General features: G+C 45.8%; 1 protein-coding gene across 1 annotated transcript; it reads left to right on the forward strand.

The window, feature by feature from the left end:
- Window positions 1–8252: 8252 nt before the first annotated feature.
- LOC311060783 (cysteine-rich protein 1) lies at window positions 8253–11037 on the forward strand. The gene is made up of 4 exons (XM_084079109.1): window positions 8253–8457; window positions 9699–9793; window positions 9907–9988; window positions 10779–11037. Exons 1-4 carry the CDS (start codon window positions 8415–8417, stop codon window positions 10799–10801), a joined length of 243 nt encoding a protein of 80 aa, XP_083935235.1. The 5' UTR covers window positions 8253–8414; the 3' UTR covers window positions 10802–11037.
- The last annotated feature ends 2031 nt before the right edge of the window (window positions 11038–13068 follow it).

A 13068-nucleotide genomic window follows, 5' to 3' on the forward strand; every position in this document is an offset into this window, starting at 1 on the left:
AAGAGCTAGGATGCAGAGAGAGAGAGAATGGATGGATGGAGGAAGGGTGAAGAGATGCTAGTGGTTGTGGGGGGAAAGAGATAGGGTGGGAGAGTCTCGTGGGTGTTTGGGGGTGTGTGAGGCAAGATGAGTAAGTGGGTTAGGGGTAGAAAAGAAGGGGGGATGGGGTGTAGAGAGAGTGAAAGACGGCTCTGGGGGATGGGGCTGGGGATGGATGGGGTGGTAAAGGAGGGGTTGGGTGTATGGGGGGGTGGGTGGTTATTTTGCTGATGTGCTCTCTTATTGGCTTGTTCAAATGTTGGGGGAGGGGCAGCCACGAAGCATACTCTCACCAGCTGTAGGGAAGAGTGGAGAAACAAAGAGAGAGAGGGGGGTTTAAAGGGAGGCAGATATGTGTTTTAATATTGATATTCTGCTCTAATTAGATTCCAGTCTAAGTGGTGGAATGAATAGCACTGATCATCCGAAAATGAGTGTTGTGGATAAGAGAACAGGGCTTGTGTTTGAGAGGGGAAATCTGATGCTTGTTCTAAATCACACAAGGGGTCTTGATCTATAATTCAATTTCACATGAAAAATAGAGGAGAGCAAATTCTAAATTGTGTAACAATAAAAGCACAGGTAATGTTTCTAGCGTGTCAGCGTGCCGTACCGTGACACATCATACCTATAATACCCATACCCACATTGCCTAATCATTATGCAATACGTTTCTGCATTTCGAAGTTAGCATTTTAGACATTTCATCTCATATTAGCAAACATATAGGTGATGCCACCATGTCATGTCATCATTAGCATCATTCCTGCCATATGTATAGGCTACAGTATGTGGATAAACAAAATACACTCAATGTATGACTAGGCTACTTATTCAAATGGAGACGAAGAGGAGAGGATGAAGAGAAAAGACCAAAATAAATACCATTCCAACACTCTCACACACACACACACACACACACACACACACACACACACACACACACACACACACACACACACACACACACACACACACACACACACACACACACACACACAAAGACAGATTGGGAGCCATGTGTTCACGGAGCCCATATGAACCCCAGCCTGCTAAACCAGTCTACTGGCTGAGGAATACAGAGGGTGTGTTTCCATGATGTGTGTGTGTGTGTGTGTGTGTGTGTGTGTGTGTGTGTGTGTGTGTGTGTGTGTGTGTGTGTGTGTGTGTGTGTGTGTGTGTGTGTGTGTGTGTGTGTGTGTGTGTGTGTGTGTGTGTGTGTGTGTGCGCGTGCGTGCGTGCGTGGGAGCGTGCGCGCGTGTGTGTGTGTGACGTGTGAGAGAAAGAGGAGGAAGGGAGACAGAGACAGTCAGACCGACCGAGACAGAGAAGTGCAGAGATCACAAAAAAAGAAGTAGATTGGCCAACACACAGACACACGCAAAACAGAAGAAAAAAACTAGCAAAAGGGAAGGGCATAAGCAAGACACAGATAGAGAGACATGCATAGAGAGAGAGAGAGAGAGAGAGAGGGGTAGGGAGATGAAGAGAAGTGTACACATACATACATACATAGAAAGAGAGAGAGAGAGAGAGAGAGAGAGAGAGAGAGAGAGAGAATAGATGGAGCCAAGCTTTCTGTGGCTTAGCCAGACTGGAGCAGTGGGACTTGGCTGGCTGCAGACCCTTGGCTTCACTATTAAAGCAAGGGGGGGAAAAAATCACAGTCAAAAATGAAAAGGGCAAAGAGCTATGCCAAGAATGCACAGGCAAGAAGCAACACATTAGGCTCATTCCTTCTGCCTGCCTTTCTGTTTCCCTAAGCACATCTAAACAATAGGTGGACCCCGGAGTCGAGACCTGAGTGACGCTGCTAAGCTGCAGCAGTTTATAGGTTATATGGTGATATAACATTATGGCTGAAATACCACTTCAACCTATTTTGGTCATGTCAGTATAGACATGACTGATACTAGGCGAACAATTTCTAACATTTGCAAAATTTTGAAAAATATAAATAATTGCCGATCTACGAGCTCACAATGCCTCGCAATGCAATGCATTGTGAGCTTGTAGATTGGCTATTTTTGCTATTTTTGTGTGACACCATTGTACCCAGAAGTATAAATTAGGACTTAAAGGACCACTTCACTCGTTTTCAACCTATCTTCATATAATTGGCCCTCACTAATGCTCTTTATAAGATGGTGCCATTTCTGTGCACTTGCTCTGTGAGAAGGGCTACGGACAGTTCAGAAACGTGACTACCTTCCTAGTGACACAATTGGTAGGCAGGTTTGGAAATTTCAAAGAAGATTTAAAACTTTTTAATATATTTGTTTAATTAATGCAAGAACAGTGGATTCTATTTCAGCATGCTAACTTTCCAGGAAGCGAAAGGTTGTAGTTTCACTTGAAATCCCTATTGATGATGTCATTGGCAGGTATCTGACCTGTCCATTATCTCACTAATAAGAGTGAGTAGGTGATAAAAATTGTGGCATCTTATAATTAACATTAGTGAGGACCAATTTATGAAGATACGGTTGAAAATGGGCGAAGTGCTCCTTTGAGTAGTTAAGACAAGTGCTCAAAAAACAGAAAGAGAACAGCAGTTGTGAAATTATCACGGAGGAGGGGCCAAACAATATTAATTACACAATCATTTCACCAAGAGCAAAGAGTTCTCAAGTTGTCACCAACACGCTGTTCCTCGCTCTCTTTTGTCTTGAACATCAATGGGAAAACACTCCTTAGTTAACAGAATTAGAAATGAGGTGTAACATGATGATGTGAAGTATATTGTGTTCATCTGTATAATAGCATTGTGGGTTGGCATGGGTGAATGTTTTTTTGAGTGTGCCTTTGTGTGTGTGTGTGTGTGTGTGTGTGTGTGTGTGTGTGTGTGTGTGTGTGTGTGTGTGTGTGTGTGTGTGTGTGTGTGTGTGTGTGTGTGTGTGTGTGTGTGTGTGTGTGTGTGTGTGCGTGCGTGCGTGCGTGCGTGCGTGCGTGCGTGCGTGCGTGTGTGTGTGTGTGTGTCAGCAGCATAAATTACACAGGTACTGATGGTGTGGCTTTCAGTTCTCCACCAGTTTGAAGCGTGATGCCAATCACACAAATGCTTCCCTTGTATTGTGCATATGACACACACACACACACACACACACACACACACACACACACACACACACACACACACACACACACACACACACACACACACACACACACACACACACACACACACACACACACACACACACACACACACACACACACACACACACACACACAGCAAACAAAGATAAACATACAAAATTAAAACTTGGGGCGCATGGGTTTCTGTCCACATCACACAACAACAATAATCCAATCGTAGTGACCCAGCCTCTCACAGCTACTAATCATGTAGTAATAGCAACAATACCACAATCATATCACTATATAGAGGCATGTCCCGACTTATAGGCTTTGCCAGATTAATGGTTAAAAAAAACAAGGCATTATTTTCTTGACTTTTCCATCCACTGATACCCTAAGTACAGGATTATAGCCTGCAGATTGCCTGGCTCCAGAGTGACATTCACAAAGGGGATATTTGTGGAAAACACACCCGAGAAGCATTTACCACACCACGGCACAATACACAAACCCATATTCATTCCAATGTACCAGATGAGCACCAAACTTCCTCCAACCAAAGGGCGAGGCTGCAATTTGGAGAGGAAAAGGAAAGGCCATTTGGGAGATTGTAATCTCAGTATATTCACTAATGAAAAGGCAGTGGAAATTCAATAGTTGTTCTATATCACTGGTTCTCAAAGTGGGGTCCGGGTACCCCCAGGGGTCCTTGGGGGGTCCATGGGGTCCCCAGCAATAGTAGTTAACATAGCATCACAATCATTTTAACCACTTTATCCATTTATACGTTGGCTATTCAAAAATAGCAGATATACAAGCTCATAGAGCGGCACTGAGCTTCTGGGTGTCCCTGGCACAACATATTTTCAGATGGGGGTCCGCGGCCAAATATTTATCAATTTGGGGGTCCTTGACATGAAAAAGTTTGAGAACCACTGTTCTATATCAAATGGGTGCCACAAATTAAACCTCCATATGATTCTGCTCTTATCTTTGTAATTATACTCGCCATATGTCCTAGAATCCTTAGTATAACGTCAACAGGGGGGACAAAACGTAGCCCTTACAGGTCCATTTGGTTTCATTTGTACACTCTCAGTTGAATTAACAGTCAGGACTTTGCAGTGTGTGCATGCTGCGGAGATGCAGCCCTAAAGTCATGTCATATTTTGGGCTACGAGGGGGAAGAGGGATGCCAAGGATTGAAACTTGATGACGATGGCTTTGTGAGAGGGAGCGGGGAAAAGGAATCCTTCCAAGCTCCCTTCAGTACGTGTGTGTGTGCGTGGGCGTGGGTGTGAGAGTGTGCACACGGGCACGTGTAGTCATGTGTGAGCGTATGTGTGGGAAGAAGGAATCCTTCCAACCATCTTCTTTCCTGAGCCTCTTCCTGTCCCCCCCCCCACTCACACTCACACACACACACACACACACACACACACACACACACACACACACACACACACACACACACACACACACACACACACACACACACACACACACACACACACACACACACACACACACACACACACACACACACACACACACACACACACACACAAACACTCAATCCTTGGAGTCAGCGTCAGAGGGTTTGGCTTTGGCAAGAACCGACCTCACCAGAGGAGAGGAAGGAGTGGAGCCAGTCTCTCTCTCTCTCTCTCTCTCTCTCTCTCTCTCTCTCTCTCTCTCTCTCTTAATGCTCCCTTCTCCTTCAAGAACTCTCACTGAATATACTTTTCAGTGTTCATAGTTTGTCTTAATGCACGCACGCACGCACGCACACACCATTGGTGTGTTTCATGTGACTTGGCAGAATTAAACTGAGCATTTGTATTTGTGTGTGTGCGTGTGTGCGTGTGTGCATGTGTGCGTGTGTGTGTGTGTGTGTGTGTGCGTGCCCACATACGTGTTCAGAGTTTTGGCAGTTTTCTTGGCGCAGCTCAACAGATCTATTGGGATATGTGGTTTGGACTCCCCCTCTTTCTGCTCTCCTCTTACTTCCGTTCTCCCATTTGCATCTCCTCTGTTTCTGCTTGTTCTGCTCTCGGTTGATTTGTCCCCCCTACTTTTTTTTCCATCCTTACACTTTCCATAAATTCAACCAATTCACGTCCTTTATCATTCAAACCTTACCAATAACACCTTTTGGGCTCTCTTTCTTCTTATATTAAAATTGGCTTAAGGGAGGACCGGCCGGCAGACCACGTCACGCTCATGTCATTATGACTCAGCCATATACCCATATAAGGAGTTCCCAATGCAGCTACGCCCAAATATGGAGTGTGTTGTCTGACATCAAAGTGTCGTCATGGCATCAGGCGCAAACAAATCAGTCAGCTCCATATATGGCCACAAAAGGGGGAATGCCCGTACATAGACATACTGATGACATCATCTCCATATATGGGCATAAAAGGGACAAGGACTGACAGATACAGAGATCTCCATATATGGGCATGTTGGTCGGATTGGCGGTGTGACAGTGTGAGGGCCGCATAGCGGCCTGAACCTATCTATATATACAATTTGAATCCTGCGCCATGTCGGTTGTCAGTATGTACGTTGTAACGTTGTATGTACGTTGCATCACTCCGAATATGGACACAACGCCAGTGTGACGTAATCTCACGACAGCATGACATCACGCATGACATCACATCCTACCTATAAATTCTAGGATGCCGTCAGATCGCACCAGTTCGACGGCTTCCATAGTGGGTTTTGGTCATTGGAGAGGTGATGCACGTCACCTCTTTCTGAAGTGGGTACTTTCAAAGCCTGCCGTGGATTTAGGAGAGCACAAAACTCTCTCTCACACTGTGAGGTGCCTGTAAGGTGGCACTGCAAAGTGAACGATGCGTCACGCTAGACGTTCGGGCCGCGTAGCGGCCCGAACTTCTAGTACCATACATAAGCCATATATACAGTACGTCGCTATGAATAGCAAACATAGCCGCTCTACAAGCTCAGAACATGTTGCATCGCAACACGTTGGAGCTTGTAGATTTGCTATTTTTGTTAAAAAACTGTACATGGTCATTTGCATTGACTTAAACCCTCTATTCTTAATAAAACAGACCTGAGTTGAAACTGTACTTGGACCGCTTTTCTTCCATCTGCACCAAACCTCTCAAAATTGGAAAAATAGCTGATCTACAAGCTCACAGATGGGCTATGTGTGGGGAATGTTAACCCCAGAATGGGGATGCTGGGGTTCAAGTGGATAAATGATATTGCATGTATTGCTTGGAGATGGACCTCCAGTTCAACATGCAGCGTTCCCACAGCTGTCCACACACAATGAATGCTGATGGAAAGACATGATAGCTTATCCTGTAGGGAGCTGCTCACATCAAACAGCTACTTGGTATTCCATCCCCATGCAAACACACAGGAGAGGCATGTGGGGGGGGGGGGGGTATGAAATAATACTTCCTAGTTTTCTATAAGTTCATCAACTCATCCCACAAAGAGAAATGACCTCTGTGGAGAGGACCAGGTCGAGAGGCACACGCTTCAAAATCAGAGCAAATAACAATTGTAGTAAAGTGTGTGTGTGCATATGCCTTTGTGCCTGTGCCTGTGTGTGTGTGTGTGTGTGTGTGTGTGTGTGTGTGTGTGTGTGTGTGTGTGTGTGTGTGTGTGTGTGTGTGTGTGTGTGTGTGTGTGTGTGTGTGTGTGTGTGTGTGTGTGTGTGTGTGTGTGTGTGTGTGTGTGTGTGTGTGTGTTTATGTGCCTGTGTGTGTGTGTTTATGTGCCTGTGTGTGTGTGTGTGTGTGTGTGTGTGTGTATGTGTGTGTGTGTGTATGCATGTGTGCGTGTGTGCGCCCGTGTGCGTGCGCGTGCGTGATCATTTTGGCCTTTCATGGGACCGACCAGGGTCTAGAAATCCATTGATGGCAGTGGCGATTGAAGCACATAGAAGTCCCTGTCCTCCACAGCTCTGCTCTGAGGTTCAGCAGAGTTCATCTGCTTTGTCCCTGCAGAGGCCGAGAGGCGGGCTACTGTCTCTCCTCTCTTGTCTCACTCATCTTTCCTCAGCCCTCTCTCTCTCTCACACACACACACACACACACACACACACACACACACACCCCTCCCGGTCCCATGGGGGACAGTCTCACAATCCTCCCCCTTCTGTCCCTCTGCCCTGCCCTACTTCACTCCCCCTGCCTCACCCTGCCGCTCCCTGCTCTCTGGCTGCACCCTCTTTCTATGTGATGTCATTGGAGAGAGAGAGGGGATGGCTTCATTGGCTTGGCTTGGCTTGACTTAACTGTGTGCGCACGTGCGCGCGTGCGTGCGTGCGTGCGTGAATGTGAGAGGGACAGGCAGAAGAGAGAGGGACGGAATTATTGCATACTTTGTGGCAGCAGCTAAAACAGCCAATCTACAAGCTCACAAAGAGTCACCGATGCGGCCATTGTGATCTTATAGATCTGCTTCAAGCTGGAGCATGAGCTTAGCTGAGAGAGAGAGAGAGAGAGAGAGAGAGAGAGAGAGAGAGAGAGAGAGAGAGAGGTGCACACACTCAGTGTCGGGTTTCCCTTTTCAATTCAGAGCCTCAACTCCTTGTTTTTAATCTAGAAAAGAGGGTGAAAAGAGCAAGAAAGGAGAGTAGATAGCTGGGAATTTGAGCTGCTGACAGCTGTTTTTTGTTCCTGTCTTTCACCCCCTGTCTCCGCTTGTCTTCTCCTTTCTTCTTTCTTTCTGTCTTTCTGTCTGTTTCAGTATCATTGCAGGGCACCTATAAATCATGTAAACCAGCTTGTGCAAAAATCCAGCTGTCTGTGAACGTGATGGTTATGTATACTATACAGCTCCTTATCTGTAATCACACAGTGAACATGATTAGAGATGCATACACTGTCTCTTCCCCCCCAGATGATAGTACTTACTTTTGAAATATTTTTTTTCCCCATGTGACGTGCCTCTTGACGTCTTGACCACATCCTGCTTCTTTTGACTTCAGACGATGATGACATATCGTCAGTTGAACGTATTTCCTGTCCCGTATTTGACATTACACACACATACACATTGCTTCACATCACTTACTTCACTTCACACACACACACACACACACACACACACACACACACACACACACACACACACACACACACACACACACACACACACACACACACACACACACACACACACACACACACACACACACACACACACACACACACACTCTTTATCACGCATACACTTTTTTTCTCCTCACACACACCTACACTAGTTTGGTTTAGGCCCACGTGAATAAAAAGTGTACCATCATGGTAAGCTACTGTCCAATCTGTGGGAAGCCCGTCTATTTTGGTGAGTTTGATTCTCTGTCTGTCTTTCTGTCCGTCTGTCCGTCTGTCCGTCTGTCCGTCTGTCCGTCTGTCCGTCTGTCTGTCTGTCTGTCTGTCTGTCTGTCTGTCTGTCTGTCTGTCTGTCTGTCTGTCTGTCTGTCTGTCTGTCTGTCTGTCTGTCTATCTGTCTGTCTCTCTCTCTCTCTTTATCGTTCTATTATCTATTTCTGTGTTCTTTTAATGCATCTGTGCTTCAATATGTTAAGTATTGGATTAGTCATTAATATGAAATGCATCGGTAATGTGGCACTTGCATTAAAGGCAGAAAATTAATAGTTACATGCAGGCAGCTAATTATAATAATCATTATTATCATTATTATCATCATCTGAAACACAAAGTTTGGTTTAAGTAATGAAAGGGTGTAAGAGCCTTCAGGCACCGATCACATTTTTCTGTTTCTATGATGTTCAGCCTTAATTATATAACTGTCAATTCATCAGGTGCTGTAAAGGAAAAACGTGATACGCTAGGCTACACCACTTCTTGCTTCCTACACAATAATGTCTCCCTTGCTCCCTCACTCTCTTTCAAGAACATATTTACACATGCACATGCTATGCATGTGCATATGTTATGTGTTATGCTATGCACTATACACAATAACGTTTTCAGTCTTCATTTATACATTAGTAACTGTATAAACTGCCTGTACGTATGCAACCAAATGATGGACCTTTACGGGCCAATTTTGTTACATTTATACAGTCTCAGAGTTAAATTAGCACTCTGCTGTTCAGGCCTATACATACTGTAATATACATAACAGGATGTGGGTCCTGAGTAATGAGCATTCATGCAGTTCTCTGGTTTCTCTTTGCTGGGTTCTTTCCCGACACTCAGAGAGCTCCCCACAGAACTACAACAGCTCTCTCAAATTCGCACAATGGCTCCATTTCTACGCCGTGGTCCTTGGGCTCATGGTTGTACAGTACCTTCTTCTGAGCCCCAGCTAAGTTCAAATTCTCTGATGTGATCTGGCCTACTTACCTCTTTTCTAACACCACCTCATCCAGTGGCCTACTTGCCTCTGATGAGTGTAACTTTATACATTCTACTGTTTTTTCCCCTTCTAAAATGAACACTGTCATGAATAGACACAACGTGATTTCACCTGTAGAAGGGAGGGGGGGAAAAGGCGATGAATGTTTTGTCTGGTTGAACGAACGAGACTTGACAGAAGTACTTATTTCACTGTTACAGCTGAGAGGAGAAGGTCTTTAGGGCGCGACTACCATCCCATGTGTCTGAAGTGTCACCAATGCAACACGCTATTGACTGCCGGAAAACATGCTGAGGTGAGCAATGACACATTAATCATTCAGCAAAGAGTCATTTTTAAATGACATGAGTCATTTAAAATGAGTTAAATGACATGAGTGTTCTATAACTGTGTGATAACTGTGTTCAGAACGTCTTGTGTTTGTTTGTGTTTCAGCATGACGAGAAGCCATATTGTTCAAACTGCTACATGAAGACATTTGGTCCAAGGGGTATTGCTCCCATACACACACACGCACGCACGCACGCACGCACGCACGCACGCACGCACGCACGCACGCACGCACACACACACACACACACACACACACACACACACACACACACACACACGCACATTCGTATTACTATACCTGTGAGGACGAGTATAGTAAAACTTTTATTATGGGAATTTTCAAAATACCATTTTTACAATTGTTTGGAGGGGTGGCATTTTTAAACCTGACCCTGAAGCCTGAGTTATACTGAGAATGCAGAATTTGCAGATCTACAAGCTCGCAACATGACAGTGTTGTGAGCTGGCGGCCCGGCGCACAATTGCATTTAAATCAAGCATAACTCCAACCCCAACGCCTAAACCTAACCTCTAAATGCCTAATCCTAAACTAAATCCCAAGCTAAATGTTTTGCTAACTGCGAGCCTAACTCCCTAAATCTTTTTATTTAGGATAAAGCATCTTGTGAGTACCAAACACACACACACACACACACACACACGCTCGCACACACACACGCGCACACACACACACACACACACACGCACACACGCGCACACACACACACACACACACACACACACACACACACACACACACACACACGCACGCACGCACGCACGCACGCACACACGCGCGCACACACACACACACACACACACACACACACACACACACACACACACACACACACACACACACACACACACACACACACACACACACACACACGCACACACGCACACACGCACAGAGACTAATCTCTCTTTTTGTGTCTTTCTTTCAGGTAAGGTAGGAGGTAAGAGGTGACTGGTAATCTCCATGCCATTACATGGGCATGTCATTGAAACCAGTGACCAGATGACACAAAAGACACGATCATGAACCAACAGCAGTGTCGCAACGTGACGCTTTATGAGCTTGTAGATCGTCATTGTCAAAAGAAGTTGGGACCCTTGGAATGAAGTATATAGGGTTTAAGAGGTTAAACCCTCTATGACAAGTTGGTGCACTTGCATACATGTGCTCACACACTCATCTGTATAGTGTATACAATGAAAACAGACACAGTGTGTAGTATTTTGTCAGAAATAAACGCACCTTGAACAATTAAAACGTGTGTTCATCTGGGTTTCTGCATTACATTTGCACACAGATAATACCCACACACTCTGCTTCTAGAGAGGATATACAGTATGCACTGCACACCCACACGAACAAAATATTATAAACTATGAAGACACAAGCATGCGTACAGTACACACTCACACATATGCACATAATATCAGCTGAGCTATGGGGTTCTCGTTCCCACTCGTCAACCTAAGCCAGAGGGAAGAAGACAGAGAGAGAAAGGGAGGAGGGGGGGGGGGGTCGGAGGGAGGAGGGGGGCGTTATTGTTGGCTGGGTAGGCCAGGTCTACTGCCAGCAGAGACTGCTGGAATGGGTGCTCTCTCTCTCTCTCTCTCTCTTGCTCTCTCTCTCATGCATACGCACGCGTAACACACTCGCACTCGCACACGCACACACACACACACACACACACACACACACACACACACACACACACACACACACACACACACACACACACACACACACACACACACACACACACACAGAGTATGTCTGCAGTGTGCCTTGAACTGCTGCAGGGGCTTGTCACCCTATGGTGTGTTAGGTCCATGGATTTGACACACACACCCATGCCCGTGCGCACAGGCACACAGACACACGCACACACGCACACACACACACACACACACACACACAATGTTGGATGGATGGACACAGACAGACAGACAGACCCCCTGTCACAGCTCTTGTGGATGTGCCCCTGCAGTCACATTTCAGGTAGGGTGTCCACGACACGACAGCCAGACTACACAGTATAAATCCTCAGCGTTATTGTAACCACTTAAACCCTATATACCCGTCTCTTTGCCCAAATTAGCAGGTCTGCTATTCTCACCCAGTGTTCACCCCACAATAGGGACGCTAGGGTACATGTGGTTAACTCTGCGAGTGTACAGATGCAACCAAGTGTACGCTTATGGGTATGCTAGATCAGGGGTTCTGAAAGTGGGGTCCGGGGACCCCCCAGGAGTCCTTGCTCCAGGGGATCCCCAGCAAAATGAGTCATAATAGCATCACAATGATTTTAATCACTTTGATCCTATTTGATAGGCTTTTTTGGAAAGCTATTTGAAAATTGCCAATCTACAAGCTCAAGATGCATCGCATTGCGATGCGACATGAGCTTGTAGTTCGGCTATTTCTTTTTTTTTAAACAGTGAAACAGTGTGAACTTTTTTATATTTTAACAATACAAATCTTGTACGGAGGTCCCTGGCACAAAATATTTTCAGATGGGGGAGTCCTTGACATGAAAAAGTTTGAGTGCTAGATACTTTTACAGTGTATAGAACAAGAGAGGTAGAGAGGAATGGGGATGTAGCATTCTGCTGTACAAAATGGGCCGAGGCAGAGACGGTGAAGAGAAAGCATATCTGATGACAGAGGGTGAGATGATGGGAGCATGCAAAATGATAGGATTATTCAATGCGGTGTCTATACCGCACGTCTTTGAACTTCTGCCTTTCCCCTCTCCTCATCCTTCAACCCCCCCCCCCTTCATTCCTCCCTCTGTATGGATACGGATCCCTCCCTCTCTCCTTCACCCCCTAACCCCCACCTTGACAGATCACATGACTGCTGTGATACCAGCTGGCTGACTGCTCATTTGCATGTGTTTTAGTTACAGTCCCTTATTAGAGACAGTGTGTGTGTGTGTGTGTGTGTGTGTGTGTGTGTGTGTGTGTGTGTGTGTGTGTGTGTGTGGGGGGGGGGGGGGGGGGGGGCAGTATAAAGTATGCTTTGTCACTAGGTTTTAAGTTTAAGGTTTTTACTAAGTGAAATGCCAAAATATAAATTGGCCATATAGCTGAATGGTTAGTGAGCCCTCCTGGGACTCCGGAGGTCCCAGGTTCAATTCCCTGAGCCCAAGTCCCTGAGCAAGACTTACCCCTTAAAGTGCAACCCTGCTCCCCTCTCTGTGCTCCACTGTGGGAAACACT

The sequence above is a fragment of the Gymnoscopelus microlampas genome (assembly GCF_963454915.1).
Source record: "Gymnoscopelus microlampas genome assembly, chromosome: 2".
In the NCBI taxonomy this organism is placed as follows: Eukaryota; Metazoa; Chordata; class Actinopteri; order Myctophiformes; family Myctophidae; genus Gymnoscopelus; species Gymnoscopelus microlampas.